Raw genomic sequence first — 23,929 nt, forward strand, 5'->3', positions numbered from 1 at the left:
ATCCTTCCTTCGATACGGGGTCAAAACTGCTGACAATACTCCAAACAGGGTCTGACCAGAGCCTTATACAACCTCAGAGGTACATCCCTGCTCTTGTATTCTAGCCCTCTTGACATGAATGCTAACATTGCATTTGCCTTCTTAACTCCCGACTGAAACTGCAAGTTAACCTTAAGAGAATCATGAACAAGGACTCCCAAGAGCCTTTGTGCTTCTGATTTCCGAAGCATTTTCCCATTTAGAAAATAGTCTATGCCTAAATTCTCCTTCCAAAGTGCATAACCTCACACTTTTCCACATTGTATTTCATTTGCCATTTCATTGCCCACTCTCCTAGCTTGTCCAAGTCCTTCTGCAGCCCCCTTGCTTCCTCAATACTACCTGTCCCTCTACAGATCTTTGTATCATCTGCAAACTTAGTAACAATGCCTTCAGTACCTTCTTCCAGATCATTAATGTCTGCACCGGCCCTTACAAAGAGCACCCTACTGAAGCCCACGTATCTACTCTATCCCCGTAACCCAGTAATCCCCACTTAACATGTTTTGGACACCAAGGGCGTTTTGCATGGCCAATCCACCTAGCTCACACATCTTTGGACAATCGGATTCCTGCCCCCCCATCTTCCACTGCCCCTCTCCTGTGTCCCTGTCAGTTCACTTTTGGCCACCACGCTATACCTCTCGCCCTCATTCTCCATTGTTGCTCTCTTTAGCTTCACCTTTTCCCTCAGCCTTGCTCTGAATTCCTGTTCTTGTATTTTCAGATGGAGAGTATTGGGAGTATGCGAGATGATATGAGGCGGCATTTCCGTGTGAAATTGAAGAATATTTTCACAAAATTTATTCGCAAATTTGGGTGAGTACAGAAATGTAACCACAGGAATAATATCCCTGCTGCTGGCAGTTGAATGTGGTTTCACAGTAGTTATATGAATGGTGGTGGACAATTAAACAATTCCCTATATTGCTAAGCAGATCCAGGCCAGCAGCAACACTGGCATCAACCAAACAATGCGGAAAATTGCCCAGGTGTGTCCTGTACACAAAAAAGCAGGACAAATCCAAACGGGCCAATTACCCCACCATCCGTCTACCCATCACATCAATAAAATGATGGCAAGTTTTGTGAAAGTGGCACTTACTCAGCAAATGTTCTATAACCCGCCAGGGTCACTCAGCTCCTGCCCTCAGCATAGCCTTGGTTCAAACATGGACAAAATTGCTGAACTCCAGAGGTGAGGTGAGAGTGACTGCCCCTAACATGAAGGTGGATTGAAAAAGCCCTAACTAAACTGGAGTCAATGAAAATCGGGGTGGGGAGGGAATGTCGCTGGTTGGAGTCATACTTGGCACAAAGGAAGATGGTTATAGTTTTTGGAGGCCAATCATTTCAGTCCCAGGACATCACTGCAGGTGTTCCTCAGGGCGGTGTCCTAGGTCCAAACATCTTCAGCTACTCCATCCTACTTCCTTCCATCATAAGGTCAGAAGTGGGATGTTCGCTGATGATTGCACAATGTTCAACACCATTCGTGACTCCGCAGATGAAGGAACCCCTGTCGAAATGCAGCGAGACCTGGATAACAGGGCAGCACCCTGACCCCGATGCTGGCTTTAATTAAGTCAGCTGTTCACTCGCTGTGGCTCTCAGTTTTGTGACTCGCCTTAGAGCAGTGTTCTTCAAACGCTTTTTCCGGGGATCCATTTTTACCAACCGGCCGACCTTCGCGACCCACGCCGGCTGACCTGCACGACCCACCATTTTCTCTTACCTTATTTGCTGCTGACAAAAGTGGAGGAAATGGTTTTGGGTCCCTTTGGCCCTCGTACTCGCTCCTCCAATGGAACCTGGTGGATGAAGGTGAAGCCTTCCGGTGTCGGAAAGTATGGAGTCTCCATCTGTCCAAAGTTCTGCATTTTCTGCCTGTAAAATTTTATCAAATAAAACCCCCCCGAACTTGTAAACCAAAAAGCTGCAACCGTTAAAAAAATAAACAGCCACACTGCGCATGCGCATAGTTTTGTGCGCGCCGATGATCTGGCACGCATGCGCAGTGCGGCCGCATTTATTTTTTACATGTTCGTGGCCGTTTTGAAGGCCGCTTGCAGCCGGCATTATTAACAGCCAGCTGTTGCGTGCAGATTTGCGCGATCGGGAGCGCTGCGGCGGACGGCTCCGTGACCCTCCCGAAACCCGCCCACGACACACCCGCGGGTCGCGCCCCCGAGTTTGACAATGCCTGCCTTAGAGGGTGTGAGTTTGAAGAATCTATAGTTCTCCTTTGGTCTGCTTTTCACCCACATCCCTCCTCCTTACCCTCCAGGTTTGAGATGATTGATAGCATGGTTCCAGAGGAATATCACAGGGTGCTCGTCAACATTCGCAAGGCAGAAGCACGGAGTAAGAGGCAGCGGGCTCTGAAACGAGGTGCGAGTGGCTCAGAGAGTGAAGATGAAACTCCAAAACAGAACGGGGACAGGTGAGGAGTAAAATCATCTTCAGGGAGTGAGTGACCAAAGCTCACAACAATGCAGGGCTCGGAGGATCTGTGGCTTCCTCCGCAGGGAGTAATACAAGCAAGACCTTAAAGCATATTTAAATGACTTTTGCAACCTAAAGAGCTTTGACATACGTTTTGACTGTAGCCACTATTACAATGCAGGAAAGGCAGGAGTTCTCACAAACCAAACTCTCAAACTGCAGCGAGCAAAGGTGTTATGGATTTGGTTGAAAGATAAATATTAATAACTTAATATTGAGAACAAAAAGAATGGTGTAAGGACCCAGAATAGCTTCAGAGATGCTAAGAGAGCACTCACACTCAAACACACACATGAACTGTGTTGTTCTGTATGCATTTCTTTGGGGTGGAAAAATAATTCTACAGAGTTAAAACTTGTTACCTAACCTCGCTTGGATTGTGGACCTCTCCTTGGTGATCTCCTCTGCTCTTCAATATACAATGCAGCACTCGCTCAGTACTGACTCTCTGACAGTGCAGCCCTCCCTCAGTACTGACTCTCTGACAGTACAGCACTCCCTCAGTACTGACCCTGACAGTGCGGCACTCCCTCAGTACTGACCCTCTGACAGTGCAGCACTCCCTCAGTACTGACCCTCTGACAGTACAGCACTCCCTCAGTACTGACCCTCTGACAGTGCGGCACTCCCTCAGTACTGACCCTCTGACAGTGCGGCACTCCCTCAGTACTGACCCTCTGACAGTGCAGCACTCCCTCAGTACTGACCCTGTGACAGTGCAGCACTCCCTCAGTACTGACCCTCTGACTGTGCAGCACTCCCTCAGTACTGACCCTCTGACAGTGCAGCACTCCCTCAGTACTGACCCTCTGACAGTGCAGCCCTCCCTCAGTACTGACCCTCTGACAGTGCAGCACTCCCTCAGTACTGACCCTCTGACAGTGCAGCACTCCCTCAGTACTGACCCTCTGACTGTGCAGCACTCCCTCAGTACTGACCCTCTGACAGTGCGGCACTCCCTCAGTACTGACCCTCTGACAGTGCAGCCCTCCCTCAGTACTGACCCTCTGACAGTGCAGCACTCCCTCAGTACTGACCCTCTGACAGTGCAGCACTCCCTCAGTACTGACCCTCTGACAGTGTGGCATTCCCTCAGTACTGACCCTCTGACAGTGCGGCACTCCCTCAGTACTGACCCTCTGACAGTGCAGCACTCCCTCAGTACTGACCCTCTGACAGTGCAGCACTCCCTCAGTACTGACCCTCTGACAGTGCGGCACTCCCTCAGTACTGACCCTCTGACAGTGCGACACTCCCTCAGTACTGACCCTCTGACAGTGCAGCACTCCCTCAGTACTGACCCTCTGACAGTGCGGCACTCCCTCAGTACTGACCCTCTGACAGTGCGGCACTCCCTCAGTACTGACCCTCTGACAGTGCAGCACTCCCTCAGTACTGACCCTCTGACAGTGCGGCACTCTCTCAGTACTGACCCTCTGACAGTGCGGCACTCCCTCAGTACTGACCCTCTGACAGTGCGGCACTCCCTCAGTACTGACCCTCTGACAGTGCGGCACTCCCTCAGTACTGACCCTGTGACAGTGCGGCACTCCCTCAGTACTGACCCTCTGACAGTGCGGCACTCCCTCAGTACTGACCCTCTGACAGTGCGACACTCCCTCAGTACTGACCCTCTGGCAGTGCAGCACTCCCTCAGTACTGACCCTCTGACAGTGCGACACTCCCTCAGTACTGACCCTCTGACAGTGCGACACTCCCTCAGTACTGACCCTCTGACAGTGCGACACTCCCTCAGTACTGACCCTCTGACAGTGCAGCACTCCCTCAGTACTGACCCTCTGGCAGTGCAGCACTCCCTCAGTACTGACCCTCTGACAGTGCAGCACTCCCTCAGTACTGACCCTCTGACAGTGCGACACTCCCTCAGTACTGACCCTCTGACAGTGCGACACTCCCTCAGTACTGACCCTCTGACAGTGCCGCACTCCCTCAGTACTGACCCTCTGACAGTGCAGCACTCCCTCAGTACTGACCCTCCCACAGTGCAGCACTCCCTCAGTACTGACCCTCTGACAGTGCTGCAAACATGGTTGAGGTGATTTAGTTTGGAGATCACGTCAAGGAATTTAGTCCCTGTGGAGTATCGATCTATTCCACTCTAACTCTGTGGTTTGAAATTCACGGCCTGTGTCACTCAGTCGGTTGGTATGATTTTTATTTCAGTATTGAAGAGATTCTGGCGGAGACTGATTCTGAAGATGAGGGAAATGAGAAAGGAGAGAAAGCAGCAAAGAAGCGATTGATGAAGCAGAGCCGAGCATGGCTGAAGGAGGGAGAGGAGGACGATCCCCTCAATTTTCTGGATCAAAATGTAGCACAGAGGGTGCTGGGTAAGCTACAAGCAATGGGGACAGGGAAGGCCATTCGGTCCCTCGAGTCCGCTTTGCCCTTCAATAGGATTGTGGCTCAGTTGCACTTTCCCCTCATTATCCCTGTGGTGGATTCTCTTTGAGTTCAGAAGCTGCCAGCAGCTCAACAGATCATTAAGTACATGAGAAGAAAAGGGAATAAAAGAAAATACATAATAGGGCAACACAACATATACAATGTAACTACATAAGCACTGGCATCGGGTGAAGCAGACAGGGTGTAGTGGACTGACCTCATTAACACTACACCCTGTCTGCTTCACCCGATGCCAGTGCTTATGTAGTTACATTGTATATGTCGCGTTGCCCTATTATGTATTTTCTTTTATTCCCTTTTCTTCTCATGTATTTAATGATCTGTTGAGCTGCTCGCAGAAAAATACTTTTCACTGTACCTCGGTACACGTGACAATAAACAAATCCAATCCAATCCAAGAAAGGGGCAGGAAGTAAGGTGGGTGGGCTTGGTGGATGTTTGAGAAAGGGGGGGGGGGAGGTGGAACTTGGGGAAGTGGGGGCTGGGTTTTTCTTTTGGAAGGGGCTGTAGGAACACAGAGCCAGAATGCTGTGAGGGTGAGGGACTGATGCCTGTCTCTGGACTGGGAGTGAGCTACCAGTAAGGGGCTGATGAATTCCCAGCTAATTAAAGTCTCAACATTGACAGCTTTTCTATCACCTCATTCATTCTTGAATCTTTTTTACAGCGACTAAACCAGACCTAAGACCGAAAACATCCATCAAACACCAGTTCCCAGTGACATCAGATGGCCGGCTGGTCATTGGTCAAAAGGCTAAGGACGAAGAAATGAATGGTGAATGTTTTGGATGTTTTTTGTCTGTACACGGAGCCCAACCTGAGGCTCCCACAGGGCCGGAGACCACTCTTATAGTCCAACCCCCCTGTGGTCAATGTGGCCCACGGTGCCCCCTGTGATCAGTGCGGCCCGTGGTGCCCCCTGTAGTCAGTGTGGGCCAAGGTGCCCCTGTGGTCAGTGCGGCCCAAGGTGCCCCTGTGGTCAGTGTGGCCTGACGTGTCCCTGTGGTCAGTGTGGCCTGAGGAGTCCTTGTGGTCAGTGCGGCCTGAGGCGTCTGTGGTCAGTGCCGTCTGAGGTAACCCCTGTGGTCAGTCCGGCCTGAGGTGTCCCTGTGGTCAGTGTGGCCCGAGGTCCCTGTGGTCAGTGTGGCCCGAGGAGTCCCTGTGGTCAGTGAGGCGTCCCTGTGGTCAGTGCAGTCTGAGGTAACCCCTGTGGTCAGTGCGGCCTGAGGTGTCCCTGTGGTCAGTCCGGCCTGAGGTGTCCCTGTGGTCAGTCCGGCCTGAGGTGTCCCTGTGGTCAGTGCGGCCCGAGGTGCCCCTGTGGTCAGTGCGGCCCGAGGTGCCCCTGTGGTCAGTGCGGCCCGAGGTACCCCTGTGGTCAGTGCAGCCCGAGGTACCCCTGTGGTCAGCGCGGCCCGAGGTGCCCCTGTGGTCAGCGCGGCCCGAGGTGTCCCTGTGGTCAGTGCGGCCCGAGGTGCCCCTGTGGTCAGTGCGGCCCGAGGTAACCCTTGTGGTCAGGGCGGCCTGCGGTGTCCCTGTGGTCAGTGCGGCCCGAGGTGTCCCTGTGGTTAGTGCGGCCCAAGGTAATCCCTGTGGTCAGCGTGGCTCCAGCCGCCCCTGTGGTCAGTGCGGCCCGAGCCACCCCTGTGGTCCGTGCCGCCCGAGGTAGCCCCTGTGGTCAGTGCGGTCTGAGGCGCCCCCTGTGGTCAGTGCAGTCTGAGGCGCCCCCTGTGGTCAGTGCGGCCTGAGTTGTCCCTGTGGTCAGTGCAGTCTGAGGCGCCCCCTGTGGTCAGTGCGGCCTGAGTTGTCCCTGTGGTCAGTGCAGTCTGAGGCGCCCCCGTGGTCAGTGCGGTCTGAGGTAACCCCTGTGGTCAGTGCAGCCCGAGTTGTCCCTGTGGTCAGTGCGGCCTGAGACGTCCCTGTTGACAGTGCGGCCCAATGTGTCCCTGTGGTCAGTGCAGCCCGAGGTTCACCTGTGGTCAGTGCGGCCCGAGGTGCCCCTGTGGTCTGTGCAGTCCGAGGTGCCCCTGTGGTCAGCGCGGCCCGAGGTGTCCCTGTGGTCAGTGCGGCCTGAGCTAACCCCTGTGGTCAGTGCTGCCCGAGGTGTCTCTGTGGTCAGTGCGGCCTGAGCTAACCCCTGTGGTCAGTGCTGCCCGAGGTGTCTCTGTGGTCAGTGCGGCCCGAGGTGCCCCTGTGGTCTGTGCAGTCCGAGGTGCCCCTGTGGTCAGTGCAGCCCGAGGTGTCCCTGTGGTCAGTGCGGCCTGAGCTAACCCCTGTGGTCAGTGCTGCCCGAGGTGTCTCTGTGGTCAGTGCGGCCTGAGGTGTCCCTGTGGTCAGCGCGGCCCCATGTGTCCCTGTGGTCAGTGCGGCCTGAGGCATCCCTGTGGTCAGTGCGGCCTGAGGTGTCCCTGTGGTCAGTGCATCCCAAGGTGTCCCTGTGGTCAGTGCATCCCAAGGTGTCCCTGTGGTCAGTGCGGCCTGAGGTGTCCCTGTGGTCAGTGCATCCCAAGGTGTCCCTGTGGTCAGTGCAGCCCGAGGTATCCCCTGTGGTCAGTGCGATTTTCCCAGTTGGGTGTGTGGGTCCACACACGAGGGAGTCGGCACATCCCCAGATCAGGGCTGGGCGACAGATTCTCTCAGTCACAGTGGGAGGGAGCAATGTGATGTCTGGGAGCGGGTGTCCGCCGGGGCGGGGGGCGGGGGGGTGGATTCCATTGTGTCTCCTGGAGTCACGCGGTGGGCTGACTGCTCTGAGTTGACCTGGTGGTGATGTTGGTGGAAATTCCTTTCTTTTCAGGTTCTGAGGATGAAACAAATAAAATCTTGGAGGAAGTTGGTGTGAAAACGGTGAGTGTTTGTCCCCAGTCCATTGGAGCATTCTTCTCATTATTCCAGGTCCCAACAATTCCTCATCATCACCAACCTCCAAGCGACCTTCATCCTCATCGTCTGACCCCACCACCCAGTCTTCGCCCCCATCGTCCAGGCTCTACCCCCCACCCCGCAGATTGTCCAGGCTCTACCCCCCACCCCGCAGATTGTCCAGGCTCTACTCCCCACCCCGCAGATTGTCCAGGCTCTACCCCCCCACCCCCCAGATTGTCCAGACTCTACCCCCCACCCCGCAGATTGTCCAGGCTCTACCCCCCCAGATTGTCCAGACTCTACCCCCCACCCCCCAGATTGTCCAGGCTCTACCCCCCACCCCCCAGATTGTCCAGACTCTACCTGCTCTTTCCCCCCCCCCCCCCCCCCCAAATAATCGTGCAGGCTCTCTCCCCCTCCCACCCATCGTTTAGGTTCTCTTCCCCCCCCTCCCCTAATCCACATTCTGCCCCCCCTTGCCTGTCTCTGACCCCCCCCCCCCTCATCCATCTCTGACCCCCCTCATCCATCTCTGACCCCCCCCCCCCCCCCCCCCCCGTCCATCTCTGACCCTCCCCGTCTATCTCTGCCCCCCTTGTCCATCTATGCCCCTCCCTGTCGCCAGGCATCTGTTTGCCCCCAGTCGCTATTTGCCCCCAGTCGCTGTTTCCCCCACCCCCGTCTCTGTTTGACCCCCCGAGTCCTTGCTCCACCTGCAACCTCTCCTCTGTTTAGCCTCCCCCCACCCCCTGAACTCTTGTCTCCTCCCTCTACCCAAATTTTAATTCTTGTTTTGAATTTGTGTTTGTGTAGAAAGATGTACAGAAGCAAAAGTTTAGAAGTGCTGATGGTAATGAGATTGCCACAGATTCATACTATAAAGGTAAGCGGAAAATTCTCCCTGCACCTCTTTCCATAGTTTAATGTACAGTATTCTGTAGATAGCATACAGAATGGGGAGTCAGTGGCATAGTTATATTGCCGCCGGATTAGTAATCCAGAGACCGGGGCATCACGGCGGCGCAGTGGTTAGCACTGCTGCCTCACGGCGCTGAGGTCCCAGGTTCGATCCCGGCTCTGGGTCACTGTCCGTGTGGAGTTTGCACATTCTCCCCATGTTTGCGTGGGTCTCACCCCCACAACCCAAAGATGCGCAGGGTAGGCGGATTGGACACGCTAAATTGCCCCTTAATTGGAAAAAAGAAAATGAATTGGGTACTCTAAATTTATTTTAAAACATAAAACATAGAACATCGAACAATACAGCGCAGTACAGGCCCTTCGGCCCACGATGTTGCACCGAAACAAAAGCCATCTAACCTACACTATGCCATTATCATCCATATGTTTATCCAATAAACTTTTAAATGCCCTCAATGTTGGCGAGTTCACTACTGTAGCAGGTAGGGCATTCCACGGCCTCACTACTCTTTGCGTAAAGAACCTACCTCTGACCTCTGTCCTATATCTATTACCCCTCAGTTTAAAGTTATGTCCCCTCGTGCCAGCCATATCCATCCGCGGGAGAAGGCTCTCACTGTCCACCCTATCCAACCCCCTGATCATTTTGTATGCCTCTATTAAGTCTCCTCTTAACCTTCTTCTCTCCAACGAAAACAACCTCAAGTCCATCAGCCTTTCCTCATAAGATTTTCCCTCCATACCAGGCAACATCCTGGTAAATCTCCTCTGCACCCGCTCCAAAGCCTCCACGTCCTTCCTATAATGCGGTGACCAGAACTGTACGCAATACTCCAAATGCGGCCGTACCAGAGTTCTGTACAGCTGCAACATGACCTCCCGACTCCGGAACTCAATCCCTCTACCAATAAAGGCCAACACTCCATAGGCCTTCTTCACAACCCTATCAACCTGGGTGGCAACTTTCAGGGATCTATGTACATGGACACCCAGATCCCTCTGCTCATCCACACTTTCAAGAACTTTACCATTAGCCAAATATTCCGCATTCCTGTTATTCCTTCCAAAGTGAATCACCTCACACTTCTCTACATTAAACTCCATTTGCCACCTCTCAGCCCAGCTCTGCAGCTTATCTATATCCCTCTGTAACCTGCTACATCCTTCCACACTATCGACAACACCACCGACTTTAGTATCGTCTGCAAATTTACTCACCCACCCTTCTGCGCCTTCCTCTCGGTCATTGATAAAAATGACAAACAGCAATGGCCCCAGAACAGATCCTTGCGGTACTCCACTTGTGACTGTACTCCATTCTGAACATTTCCCAACAACCACCACCCTCTGTCTTCTTTCAGCTAGCCAATTTCTGATCCACATCTCTAAATCACCCTCAATCCCCAGCCTCCGTATTTTTTGCAATAGCCTACCGTGGGGAACCTTATCAAACGCTTTGCTGAAATCCATATACACCACATCAACTGCTCTACCCTCGTCTACCTGTTCAGTCACCTTCTCAAAGAACTCAATAAGGTTTGTGAGGCATGACCTACCCTTCACAAAGCCATGCTGACTATCCCTGATCATATTATTCCTATCTAGATGATTATAAATCTTGTCTCTTATAATCCCCTCCAAGACTTTACCCACTACAGACGTGAGGCTCACTGGTCTATAGTTGCCGGAGTTGTCTCTGCTCCCCTTTTTGAACAAAGGGACCACATTTGCTGTCCTCCAGTCCTCTGGCACTATTCCTGTAGCCAATGATGACATAAAAATCAAAGCCAAAGGTCCAGCAATCTCTTCCCTGGCCTCCCAGAGAATCCTAGGATAAATCCCATCAGGTCCCGGGGACTTATCTATTTTCAGCCTGTCCAGAATTGCCAACACCTCTTCCCTACGTACCTCAATGCCATCTATTCTATTAGCCTGGGGCTCAGCATTCTCCTCCACAACATTATCTTTTTCCTGAGTGAATACTGACGAAAAATATTCATTTAGTATCTTGCCTATCTCTTCAGACTCCACACACAATTTCCCATCCCTGTCCTTGACTGGTCCTACTCTTTCCCTCGTCATTCGCTTATTCCTGACATACCTATAGAAAGCTTTTGGGTTTTCCTTGATCCTTCCTGCCAAATACTTCTCATGTCCCCTCCTTGCTCGTCTTAGCTCTCTCTTTAGATCCTTCCTCGCTACCTTGTAACTATCCATCGCCCCAACCGAAACTTCACACTTCATCTTCACATAGGCCTCCTTCTTCCTCTTAACAAGAGATTCCACTTCCTTGGTAAACCACGGTTCCCTCGTTCGACGCCTTCCTCCCTGTCTGACCGGTACATACTTATCAAGAACACGCAGTAGCTGATCCTTGAACAAGCCCCACTTATCTAGTGTGCCCAACACTTGCAGCCTACTTCTCCACCTTATCCCCCCCAAGGCACGTCTAATGGCATCATAATTGCCCTTCCCCCAGCTATAACTCTTGCCCTGCGGTGTATACTTATCCCTTTCCATCATTAACGTAAACGTCACCGAATTGTGGTCACTGTCCCCAAAGTGCTCTCCTACCTCCAAATCCAACACCTGGCCTGGTTCATTACCCAAAACCAAATCCAACGTGGCCTCGCCTCTTGTTGGCCTGTCAACATATTGTTTCAGGAAACCCTCCTGCACACACTGTACAAAAAACGACCCATCTATTGTACTCAAACTATATCTTTTCCAGTCAATATTTGGAAAGTTAAAGTCTCCCATAATAACTACCCTGTTACTTTCGCTCATATCCAGAATCATCTTCGCCATCCTTTCCTCTACATCCCTAGAACTATTAGGAGGCCTATAAAAAACTCCCAACAGGGTGACCTCTCCTTTCCTGTTTCTAACTTCAGCCCATACTACCTCGGAAGAAGAGTCCCCATCTAGCATCCTCTCCGCCACCGTAATACTGCTCTTGACTAGCAGCGCCACACCTCCCCCTCTTTTGCCTCCTTCTCTGAGCTTACTAAAACACCTAAACCCCGGAACCTGCAACATCCATTCCTGTCCCTGCTCTATCCATGTCTCCGAAATGGCCACAACATCGAAGTCCCAGGTACCAACCCATGCTGCCAGTTCCCCTACCTTGTTTCGTATACTCCTGGCATTGAAGTAGACACACTTCAAACCACCTACCTGAACACTGGCCCCCTCCTGCGACGTCAAATCTGTGCTCCTGACCTCTATACTCTCATTCTCCCTTACCCTAAAACTACAATCCAGGTTCCCATGCCCCTGCTGCATTAGTTTAAACCCCCCCCCCAAAGAGCACTAACAAATCTCCCCCCCAGGATATTTGTGCCCCTCAGGTTTAGATGTAGACCATCCTGTCTGTAGAGGTCCCACCTTCCCCAGAAAGAGCCCCAGTTATCCAGAAATCTGAATCCCTCCCGCCTGCCCCATCCCTGTAGCCACGTGTTTAATTGCTCTCTCTCCCTATTCCTCATCTCACTATCACGTGGCACGGGCAACAACCCAGAGATAACAACTCTGTTTGTTCTCGTTCTGAGCTTCCATCCTAGCTCCCTGAAAGCCTGCCTGACATCCTTGTCCCCTTTCCTACCTCTGTCGTTAGTGCCAATGTGGACCACGACTTGGGGCTGCTCCCCCTCCCCCCTAAGGACCCGGAAAACACGATCCGAGACATCACGTACCCTTGCACCTGGGAGGCAACATACCAAACGTGAGTCTCTCACGCTCCCACAAAATCTCCTATCTGTGCCCCTGACTATAGAGTCCCCAATTACTAATGCTCTGCTCCTCTCCCCCCTTCCCTTCTGAGCAACAGGGACAGACTCCGTGCCAGAGGCCCGTACCCCATGGCTTACCCCTGGTAAGTCCCCCCCCCCCCCACAAGCATCCAAAGCGGTATACTTGTTTCTCAGGGGAACGACCGCAGGGGATCCCTGCACTGACTGCTTTTTCCCAGTCCCTCCTCCAGTTACATTTTTTTAAAAAGTAATCCAGGGAGCCAGAGTAACGCGCTGGGAACCTGAGTTCCAATCCCACCACGGCAGATGGTGAAATTGGAATTAAAAGTCAAATGATGACCATGAAACCATTGTTGTAAAAACCCATCTGGTTCACTAACGTCCTTTAGGGAAGAAAATCTGCCGTCCTTACCCGGTCTGGACTACATGTGACTCCAGACCCACAGCAATGTGGTTGTCCCTTAAATACCCTCCGGGACGGCCAATAAATGCCGACCCAGTCAGCAACACCCACATGACAAATAATTTTTTGAAAAGACCCCATTCCCCTCTACATGTTGTCGAGGTTGCTCTGCCCCTCAACAAGATTGAGGCTCACGGAACAGCGTGGTCACGGAACAGCGTGGTCACTTTTGAACTGGATACCAAATTGCCTCCAGTATATGGCGAGTCATAATAAATGGTTATTTTTCAGGCTGGAGGACAGTAAACAAACCAAGATCGCTGCTGGGACCATTGTGATTTTTTTGCGTTATGTATTTGCTGGCGATAGGAAAATTTGAAGGCATTGCAGATAGTGAGGATGAGACCGATTGTCTGCAACATGAAACCAGTAGACTAGCAGAACAGGCAAGCAAGTGGCTGATGACTTCATGTCAGATGTCCTCCTCCTGCACTGTAATTGACTCAATTCTAAAAGAGATGCTGAGAGATCTGGTAGTGGGTGACTCGCTGCCGGAGGAGGTGGTGGAAGCAGGGACGATAGTGACGTTTAAGGGGCGTCTTGACAAATACATGAATAGGATGGGACTAGAGGGATACGGACCCCAGAAGTGCAGAAGGTTTTAGGTTAGACGGGCAGCATGGTCGGCGATGGCTTGGAGGGCCGGAGGGCCTGTTCCTGTGCTGCATTTTCTGTGCATAAGTTGTTGAGAAAATGGTTAAAAAGGCTTGTTCGATCCTGAGCTTTATAAATAGCATTGAGGACAACAGTAAGGAGCGAAACCTTACTGAAACACCGGTTTACTCTCACTATTGTCCAATTCTGGGGACCACATTTTAGGAAGGATGTTAAGGCATCAGAGAGAGGGCAGAAAAGTTTCCTGAGAATGGTTCCAGGGAAAGGGCTGAAAGGAGTAGATAAGGAGAATCTGTTCCCATTGCTGAAGGGTTGAGGATCCGGGGACACAGATTTAAGGTGGATGGCAAAAAACAACGGTGACATGAGACAAAATCTCCCAAACTCATGGTTGGGATTTGGAATTAACTCTGTGTGTGTGTGTGTGTGTGTGTGTGTGTGTGTGTGTGTGTGTGTGGTGGAGGCAGATTTAATCCAGGTTTCATTGCCTGAGTGTTGTGGTAGAGGCAGATTTAATCCAGGTTTCACCGCCTGAGTGTGTGGTAGAGGTGGATTTAATCCAGGTTTCACTGCCTGAGTGTTGTGGTAGAGGCAGATTTAATCCAGGTTTCAAAAGGGAATTGTATAAACACCTGAAAGGAAAAGGATTTGCAGGTCAGTGATGAAAGACTGGTGGTGTGGGAAAGGCAAATTTATCACCAGCTGTGCTGTACAAATTTCCTGCTTGCCTCCAGCTCCATGGGCCCTCGTCCTGTACAACAGCCTTCCGCCCCCTGAACATCAAAAAATACTGCATCAACTGGTAACACCCTCAAAAATCTCATTCGTAGATTTTTCAAACATGATTTTCCCCTCCACAAACCACATTGACGCTGTCTAATCAGATGATGGTCGCTGTTACCATTTCCTTAATAATTGCAGCACTTTCCCTGTGACTGATGCCAGGCTAACTGCGTGTCGCTCCCTATTTTCGCTCTCCTGTTTTGTTGAGTAGGGTTACGCTTGCTGCCTGCTACTCTATGAGGACCCTTTTCGAATGTAGGGAATTCTAAATCCAAACCACTGCAGCTGCTATCTCTCTAACCACCTCTTTTGGAACATCGGCCCCCAGAGTTCTGCCAAATTTAAATTCCATTAATTTCTCCAGTAATTTACTGATATAATTTCCTTTATTTGTTCATGGGATGTGTGCACTGTTAGTTAGGGCAGCATTTATAGCCCCATCCTTAGTTGCCCTTCAGAAGGTGGTGGTGAGCTGCCTTCTTGAACCCTGCAGCCTCTGGGGTGTAGGTACACCCACTGTGCTGTTAGGGAGGGACTTCCAGGATTTTGCCCCAGCGACAGTGAAGGAACGGCGATATATTTCCAACCAGGGGCTGGTTTAGCACACTGGGCTAAACAGCTGGCTTGAAATGCAGAACAAGGCAGCCGCGCGGGTTCAATTCCCATACCAGCCTCCCCGAACAGGCGCTGGAATGTGGCGACTAGGGGCTTTTCACAGTAACTTCATTGAAGCCTACTTGTGACAATAAGCGATTATTATAATTATTAAGTTGGGGTGGTGAGTGACTGGGAGGGGAACCTCCTGGTGGGGGTCCAAGCTGTCTGCTGCCAGGGCTTCCCAAACTTTTCCAGCCACTGAACATTTTTGACCTCCAAAGATACTGAAGGAACCTCTGAGAAACATTCTTAATGTGTTCAATAGCCAAGTCACGACAACATTCACACAATAGGTAACTTGTAGAAGTCTTTTCTGTTACTTATATTTACTGTATTTAAAAAGTTCAATTATTTAAAAATGATCTTTTGTCATTTTTTATGGGGTCAATGTTGCTGTTCATTTGGTTCAAATGGGAAGAGAGCTGCTGGACGCAGACACTCACTCGCTCTCCCACTCACTCGCTCTCCCACTCACTCGCTCTCCCACTCACTCGCTCTCCCACTCGCTCGCTCACTCGCTCTCCCACTCGCTCACTCGCTCTCCCACTCGCTCACTCGCTCTCCCACTCACTCGCTTTCCCACTCACTCACTCGCTTTCCCACTCACTCACTCGCTCTCCCACTCACTCACTCGCTCTCCCACTCACTCGCTCTCCCACTCACTCGCTCTCCCACTCACTCGCTCTCCCACTCACTCGCTCTCCCACTCACTCGCTCTCCCACTCACTCGCTCTCCCACTCACTCGCTCTCCCACTCACTCGCTCTCTCACTCGCTCTCCCACTCACTCACTCGCTCTCCCACTCACTCACTCGCTCTCCCACTCACTCACTCGCTCTCCCACTCACTCGCTCTCCCACTCACTCGCTCACTCACTCACTCGCTCTCCCACTCACTCACTCGCTCTCCCACTCACTCACCCGCTCTCCCACTCACTCACCCGCTGTCCCACTCACTCACCCGCTCTCCCACTCACTCACCCGCTCTCCCACTCACTCACCCGCTCTCCCATTCACTCACCCGCTCTCCCACTCACTCACCCGCTCTCCCACTCACTCACTCGCTCTCCCAATCACTGTCCCACTCACTCGCACTCCCACTCACTCGCACTCCCACTCACTCGCACTCCCACTCACTCGCACTCCCACTCACTCGCACTCCCACTCACTCGCACTCCCACTCACTCGCACTCCCACTCACTCGCACTCCCACTCACTCGCACTCCCACTCACTCGCACTCCCACTCACTCGCACTCCCACTCACTCGCACTCCCACTCACTCGCACTCCCACTCACTCGCACTCCCACTCACTCGCACTCCCACTCACTCGCACTCCCACTCACTCACTCGCACTCCCACTCACTCACTCGCTCTCCCACTCACTCGCTCTCACTCACTCGCTCTCCCACTCACTCACGCACACTCACTCGCTCTCCCACTCTCTCTCCAACTCACTCGCTCTCCCACTCACTCGCTCTCCCACTCACTCGCTCTCCCACTCACTCGCTCTCCCACTCACTCGCTCTCCCACTCACTCGCTCTCCCACTCACTCGCTCTCCCACTCACTCGCTCTCCCACTCACTCGCTCTCCCACTCACTCGCTCTCCCACTCACTCGCTCTCCCACTCACTTGCTCTCCCACTCACTTGCTCTCCCACTCACTCGCTCTCCCACTCATTCGCTCTCCCACTCACTCACTCGCTCTTTCACTCCTCACTCACCCGCTCTCCCATTCACTCACTCGCTCCCACTCACTCACTCGCTCTCCCACTCACTCACGCATTCACTCACTCGCTCTCCCACTCACTCACCCGCTCTCCCACTCACTCACCCGCTCTCCCACTCACTCACTCGCTCTCCCACTCACTCACCCGCTCTCCCACTCACTCACCCGCTCTCCCACTCACTCACCCGCTCGCCCACTCACTCACCCGCTCTCCCACTCACTCACTCGCTCTCCCACTCACTCGCTCTCCCACTCACTCGCTCTCCCACTCACTCGCTCTCCCACTCACTCGCTCTCCCACTCACTCGCTCTCCCACTCACTCGCTCTCCCACTCACTCGCTCTCCCACTCACTCGCTCTCCCACTCACTCACTCGCTCTCCCACTCACTCACTCGCTCTCCCACTCACCCGCTCTCCCACTCACTCACCCGCTCTCCCACTCACTCACTCGCTCTCCCACTCACTGTCCCACTCACTCGCACTCCCACTCACTCGCACTCCCACTCACCCGCACTCCCACTCACTCGCACTCCCACTCACTCGCACTCCCACTCACTCGCACTCCCACTCACTCCCACTCACTCACTCGCACTCCCACTCACTCACTCGCTCTCGCACTCACTCGCTCTCACACTCTCTCTCCAACTCACTCGCTCTCCCACTCACTCGCTCTCCCACTCACTCGCTCTCCCACTCACTCACTCACCCACTCATTCGCTCTCCCACTCACTCGCTCTCCCACTCACTCGCTCTCCCACTCACTCGCTCTCCCACTCACTCGCTCTCCCACTCACTCGCTCTCCCACTCACTCGCTCTCCCACTCACTCACTCGCTCTTTCACTCCTCACTCACCCGCTCTCCCATTCACTCACTCGCTCCCACTCACTCACTCGCTCTCCCACTCACTCACGCATTCACTCACTCGCTCTCCCACTCACTTGCTCTCCCACTCACTCGGTCTTACACACCCACTCATTTACTCTCCCACTCACACTCACATACACGCTCTCCCACGCACTCTCCCACTCACTCACTCACTCTCACACTCTCTCTCACTCACTCACTCACTCTCACACTCACTCTCACTCACTCACTCACTCTCACACTCACTCACTCACTCTACTACTCACTCACTCACTCTCCTACTCACTCACTCTCACACTCGCTCTCACATCCACTTGCTCTCCCACTCACTCGGTCTTACACACCCACTCATTTACTCTCACACTCACACTCACCTACACGCTCTCCCACTCTCCCAGTCACTCTCTCCCAGTCACTCACTCGCACTCCCACTCACTCGCACTCCCACTCCCACTCACTCGCACTCGCACTCCCACTCACTCGCACTCCCACTCACTCTCACTCCCACTCACTCACTCGCACTCCCACTCACTCACTCGCACTCCCACTCACTCACTCGCACTCCCACTCACTCACTCGCACTCCCACTCACTCGCACTCGCACTCCCACTCACTCGCACTCCCACTCACTCCCACTCCCACTCACTCGCACTCCCACTCACTCGCACTCCCACTCACTCACTCGCACTCCCACTCACTCACTCGCACTCCCACTCACTCACTCGCACTCCCACTCACTCGCTCTCCCACTCACTCGCTCTCCCACTCACTCGCTCTCCCACTCACTCGCTCTCCCACTCACTCGCTCTCCCACTCACTCGCTCTCCCACTCACTCGCTCTCCCACTCACTCGCTCTCCCACTCGCTCGCTCTCCCACTCACTCGCTCGCTCTTTCACTCCTCACTCACTCGCTCTCCCATTCACTCACTCGCTCTCCCACTCACTCACTCGCTCTCCCACTCACTTGCTCTCCCACTCACTCGGTCTTACACACCCACTCATTTACTCTCACACTCACCTACACGCTCTCCCACGCACTCACTCGCTCTCCCACTCACTCGCTCTCACACTCACTCGCTCTCCCACTCACTCACGCACACTCACTCGCTCTCCCACTCGCTATCCCACTCACTCGCTCTCTCACTCACTCGCTCTCCCACTCACTCGCTCTCCCACTCACTCGCTCTCCCACTCACTCGCTCTCCCACTCACTCGCTCTCCCACTCACTCGCTCTCCCACTCACTCGCTCTCCCACTCACTCGCTCTCCCACTCACTCGCTCTCCCACTCACTCGCTCTCCCACTCACTCGCTCTCCCACTCACTCGCTCTCCCACTCACTCGCTCTCCCACTCACTTGCTCTCCCACTCACTTACTCGCTCTCCCACTCACTCACTCGCTCTCCCACTCACTCACTCGCTCTCCCACTCACTCACTCGCTCTCCCACTCACTCACGCATTCACTCACTCGCTCTCCCACTCACTCGGTCTTACACACCCACTCATTTACTCTCCCACTCACACTCACCTACACGCTCTCCCACGCACTCTCCCACTCACTCACTCACTCTCGCACTCACTCTCTCACACTCACTCACTCACTCTACTACTCACTCACTCACTCTCCTACTCACTCACTCTCACACTCGCTCTCCCATCCACTCACTCACTCGCTCTCACACTCGCTCGCTCTCCCACTCACTGACACTCACTCACTCGCTCTCACACTCAATCACTCGCACTCCCACTCACTCACTCACACCCTCTCCTACTCACTCTCCCACTCACTCACCCACTCACTCACCCACTCACTCACACTCACTCACTCACACACCCCTCCAAGGCCTGATTCCCCACCCTCCCACTGCTCCTGAAAGCCCCTCCCCTCAGATCCCTCTCTCCATTCCCAAGACCAAACTCCTACTGTGGGCCCCGCCCTCCTTTGCAGCGACACGAACCGATCAACGCCACCACACTGCTCGACGTTCCCGCTCTCACTAACTCCGATCCACATCCTCACTCCCTGACGTTCCCGCTCTCACTAACTCCAATCCACATCCTCACTCCCCGACGTTCCCGCTCTCACTAACTCCGATCCACATCCTCACTCCCCGACGTTCCCGCTCTCACTAACTCCGATCCACATCCTCACTCCCCGACGTTCCCGCTCTCACTAACTCCGATCCACATCCTCACTCCGCGAAGTTCCCACTCTCACTAACTCCGATCCACATCCTCACTCCCCGACGTTCCCGCTCTCACTAACTCCGAACCACATCCTCACTCCCCGAAGTTCCCGCTCTCACTAACTCCGATCCACATCCTCACTCCCCGACGTTCCCGCTCTCACTAACTCCGATCCACATCCTCACTCCGCGACGTTCCCGCTCTCACTAACTCCGATCCACATCCTCACTCCCCGACGTTCCCGCTCTCACTAACTCCGATCCACATCCTCACTCCCCGACGTTCCCGCTCTCACTAACTCCGCTGTCCACATCCTCACTCCCTGACGTTCCAGCTCTCACTAACTCCACTGTCCACGCTTACCCTTGTTGATTGGAAGAGTTGGAAACAGAATGAAACTCAAATGGTATCGGTCTGCCTGTCCCAGCGCGGAACCGCTGTTCTGGATGATATAGTACGAAGTCTTACAACACCAGGTTAAAGTCCAACAGGTTTGTTTCGATGTCACTAGCTTTCGGAGCACTGCTCCTTCCTCAGGTGAGCAGCGCTCCGAAAGCTAGTGACATCGAAACAAACCTGTTGGACTTTAACCTGGTGTTGTAAGACTTCGTACTGTGCTCACCCCAGTCCAACGCCGGCATCTCCATATCCTGGATGATATAGGTCAGGGTTGCAGGGTGTTGCCAAAGTTCCTCATGTTTACAAGGCCTTTGGTTTTCATCAATTCTAGAAAGATTTGTTGTGACTTCCACTGTGAAAACACACAGCGAGAATCTCCATATTCCCCATGTATTCCACCATCTCTGTCATTAGACCAACATTTACATCTGTTTGACCGTATGCCTGTTTGCATGGGGGGGGGGGTTGTAATTCAGAGACACTTACCTGTCAGCTTCTGCTTTTTAATTAACCAGTTTCTTACATTCCCAGCAGAAGATCCCTCGTTCTGTCTATGTTGTTGGAATCCCATTCCACGATTTTGTATAGCCATAGGGAAATATCCTTCAGCCTGGCACTGGGATTATTTAGTGTAGTCTTCAATCCCCACATCCCTCCACAGTTATTGTGTTCAATTATGGGCATGGAGTAAAGGATGTACGAGTCTGGGTGGGGGAGCGTGGCACGGTGGGAGATGGATATGGTGCAAGTTGCTGTGGGGGGGAGAGCGGTGAAGTCTCTGGTGGTGGGTGAGCATCTTGGGGCAGAGAAGGTTTGGGTTTTCTCTGTGTTTGTGAAGTCTCTTTTCCTCTCTCTCTCTTACCCCCCCCCCCCACATTTATTAATTTGTGTTGAATGTTTCAGCTGGAGGTTCTGGGATTCACAGGCCAACACTTTCAAAGAGTAAAGAGTGTGGTGCAGAATATAAATCCGTGGTGAGTATTATACATCGTGTCCCCCCCTGACTGCAGCATCGTCTCAATGGGGAAAACTGATTGTGATGCTGATTTTCTTCTTTCTGATTTAAGATATTTCTGCTGTTTCCTCAGTAAATCTGATCCAGATTTTGACATTTTCCCCTCTGATTTTCAGAAAGGACGGGGGGATGTGAAACAGAAAGGGAAGCTGGATCCATTTGCCTATGTCCCACTTAACAAATCACAGCTGAATCGAAGGTGAGCCTTGCCTATTGCTGGGGGGCAGGGAGCAATAGAGATCCTGCTTACAACAGCAGTGAGTGTACACAGTGACATAGAAACATAAATCGAAGCAGGAGGAGGCCATTCGGCCCTTCGAGCCTGCCCCGCCATTCATTATGATCATGGCTGATCATCAAGTTCAATACCCTGATCCCCCCCCCCCCCAATATCCCTTGATCCCTTTAGCCCCAAGAGCTGTATCTAATTCCTTCTTGAAATTACACAACGTTTTGGCCTCAACTACTTTCTGTGGGAGTGAATTCCACAGATTCCCCGCTCTCTGGGTGAAGAAATTTCCCCTCACCTCAGTCAGAAAAGGTTGACCCCTTATCCTCGGACGATGACCCCTAGTTCTGGACTCCCCCACCATCAGGAACATTCTTTCTGAATTTACCCTGTCTAATCCTGTTAGAGTTTTAAAAGTTTCTATGAGATCCCTCCTCATTGTTCTGAACTCCAGCGAATACAATCCTAACCGGTTCAATTTATCCTTGTGCATAAACATAGACATAGAATTTACAGTGCCGAATGAGGCCAATCGGCCATCCAGTCTGCACCGGGCCATGGAAAGATCACCCTACCTAAGCCCACGCCTCCACCCTACCCCCGTAACCCCATCTAACCTTTTTGGACACTTAAGGGCAATTTATCATGACCAATCCACCTAACCCGCACATCTTTGGATTGTGGGAGGAAACCGGAGCACCCGGAGGAAACCCACGCAGACACGGGGAGGATGTGCAGACTCCGCACAGACAGTGGCCCAAGCTGGGAATCGAACCTAGGACCCGGAGCTGTGAAACAACTGTGCTACCCACAGTGCTACTGTGCCGCCCAGTCCTGCCATCTCAAGAATCGGTCTGGTAAACCTTCGCTGGACTCCCTCTAGAGAATATCATTTAATCAGAACTTCAGAATGAATCATGACCTTTTACGACTCAATTACTGCTTCAGCAGTCACACCGTCTGGATACCTTAATCAAGTTCTTTAATAGGCACTGTAGCACAGTGGTTAGCACTGTTACCTGGGTGCCAGGGACTTGGGTTTGATTGGGTGCCTGTGTTGAGTCTGCACTTTCACCCCATGTCTGCCTGGGTTTCCTCCCACAGTCCACGGAATGTGCAGGTTAGATGGATTGGCCATGCTAAATTGCCCTTGGTGTCCAAGGTTGTGTAGATTTGGTGGGTTACGGGGATAGGAGGGCCTAGGTTGAGTGCTCTTTCAGAAGGTCTTGTGGACTCAATGGGCCAAATGGCCTCCTTCTGCATTGTAGGGATTCTATTTTATGGTATACTACTTTTTAAAATTTAGAGTACACAATTCTTTTTTTTCCAATTAAGGGGCAATTTAGCGTGGCCAATCTACCTACCCTGCACATCTTTGGGTTGTGGGGCTGAGACCCACGCAGACACGGGGAGAATGTGCAAACTCCACACGGACAGTGACCCGGGCCGGGATTCAAATCCGGGTCCTCGGCAGCATGCGGCAGCAATGCTAACCACTGTGCCACCGTGCTGTCCTTTCTGTTGTATACGTTAACCCAGGCGTTTAAAAACTTTACTTCCACAAATGTAACATAACAATTTCCACATTCATCACAAGTGTGAATAGAGGGCAGGATGACAGCCGAGTCATGTGGATGCATTGTTCCATTCCCATTGTTCCATCCCCATTATTCCCATTGTTCCCAATGTTCCATTCCCATTGAATTTTTGTTGTTAAAATATTTTATTTCTTTCTGAAGGAAAAAGGCGAAGATTTTTGGCCAGTTCAAGGGTTTGGTTAAAGGGGCTCAGCGAGGAGCTGCAGCTGGCCGCAGATTACAACAGAGGAGGAAAAGGACAGTGTAATGATCTGACCAACTGGGAGAAGCTGCTGCTCTTTGAGAACCCAGTGACTAACTTGGTTTGTGCATACTGGTGTCTGGACACAATCTCAAATCCCTAATCTTATTTTTCTGTTGATGGAATGAAATTAAATATTTTCAGAACCTCCATTAAGTGCAACCTTCATTGAACCTCAGCCGCTGGAGATTCCGAACCCCAGTTGGATGATGTAGAGAATGGATTGTAGGTTGTTGAGCTCTGGTTAATCATTCCCACTGCAACCTCCTCACAAATTCCTCCTGGACACAGCCTTTATAGAAAGTCATCTACGTGAATTCAATTAGTGTGAATATCAGCGACCAGAACCAACATCCCTTTGCTCCATCTGTGCCAAGCTGCAGAGATTGTTTATTTCTTAATGGGATGTGGGCAAGGCCAGCATTTATTGCCCATCCGTAATTCCCCTTCAGAAGGTGGTGGTGAGCTGTCTTCTTGAACAGCTGCAGTCCCTGAGATGTAGGTACACCCACAGTGCTGTTAGGGAGAGAGCTCCAGAATGTTTCCCCAGCGACTGTGCAGGAACGGCCGATATATTTCCAGGTCAGGATGGTGAGTGACTGGGAGGGGAACCTCCAGGTGGTGGGGTTCCCATGAGCACCA

At 52.4% G+C, this 23,929-nt stretch overlaps 1 protein-coding gene across 1 annotated transcript in view; it reads left to right on the forward strand.

The window, feature by feature from the left end:
* The window catches only part of rrp12 (ribosomal RNA processing 12 homolog), an 85,141-nt gene extending 61,702 nt beyond the window's left edge, over positions 1 to 23,439 (forward strand). The window contains exons 24-32 of the mRNA XM_072477639.1: positions 767 to 858; positions 2,327 to 2,482; positions 4,729 to 4,895; positions 5,639 to 5,746; positions 7,766 to 7,815; positions 8,647 to 8,716; positions 21,108 to 21,178; positions 21,336 to 21,418; positions 23,188 to 23,439. Of these exons, the coding sequence (XP_072333740.1) occupies positions 767 to 858; positions 2,327 to 2,482; positions 4,729 to 4,895; positions 5,639 to 5,746; positions 7,766 to 7,815; positions 8,647 to 8,716; positions 21,108 to 21,178; positions 21,336 to 21,418; positions 23,188 to 23,293 (903 nt within the window). The 3' untranslated portion in view covers positions 23,294 to 23,439. The remainder of the gene's footprint in view (positions 1 to 766; positions 859 to 2,326; positions 2,483 to 4,728; positions 4,896 to 5,638; positions 5,747 to 7,765; positions 7,816 to 8,646; positions 8,717 to 21,107; positions 21,179 to 21,335; positions 21,419 to 23,187) is intronic.
* Positions 23,440 to 23,929: the final 490 nt, after the last annotated feature.

The sequence above is a fragment of the Scyliorhinus torazame genome, chromosome 16 (genome assembly GCF_047496885.1).
Source record: "Scyliorhinus torazame isolate Kashiwa2021f chromosome 16, sScyTor2.1, whole genome shotgun sequence".
NCBI lineage: Eukaryota > Metazoa > Chordata > Chondrichthyes > Carcharhiniformes > Scyliorhinidae > Scyliorhinus > Scyliorhinus torazame.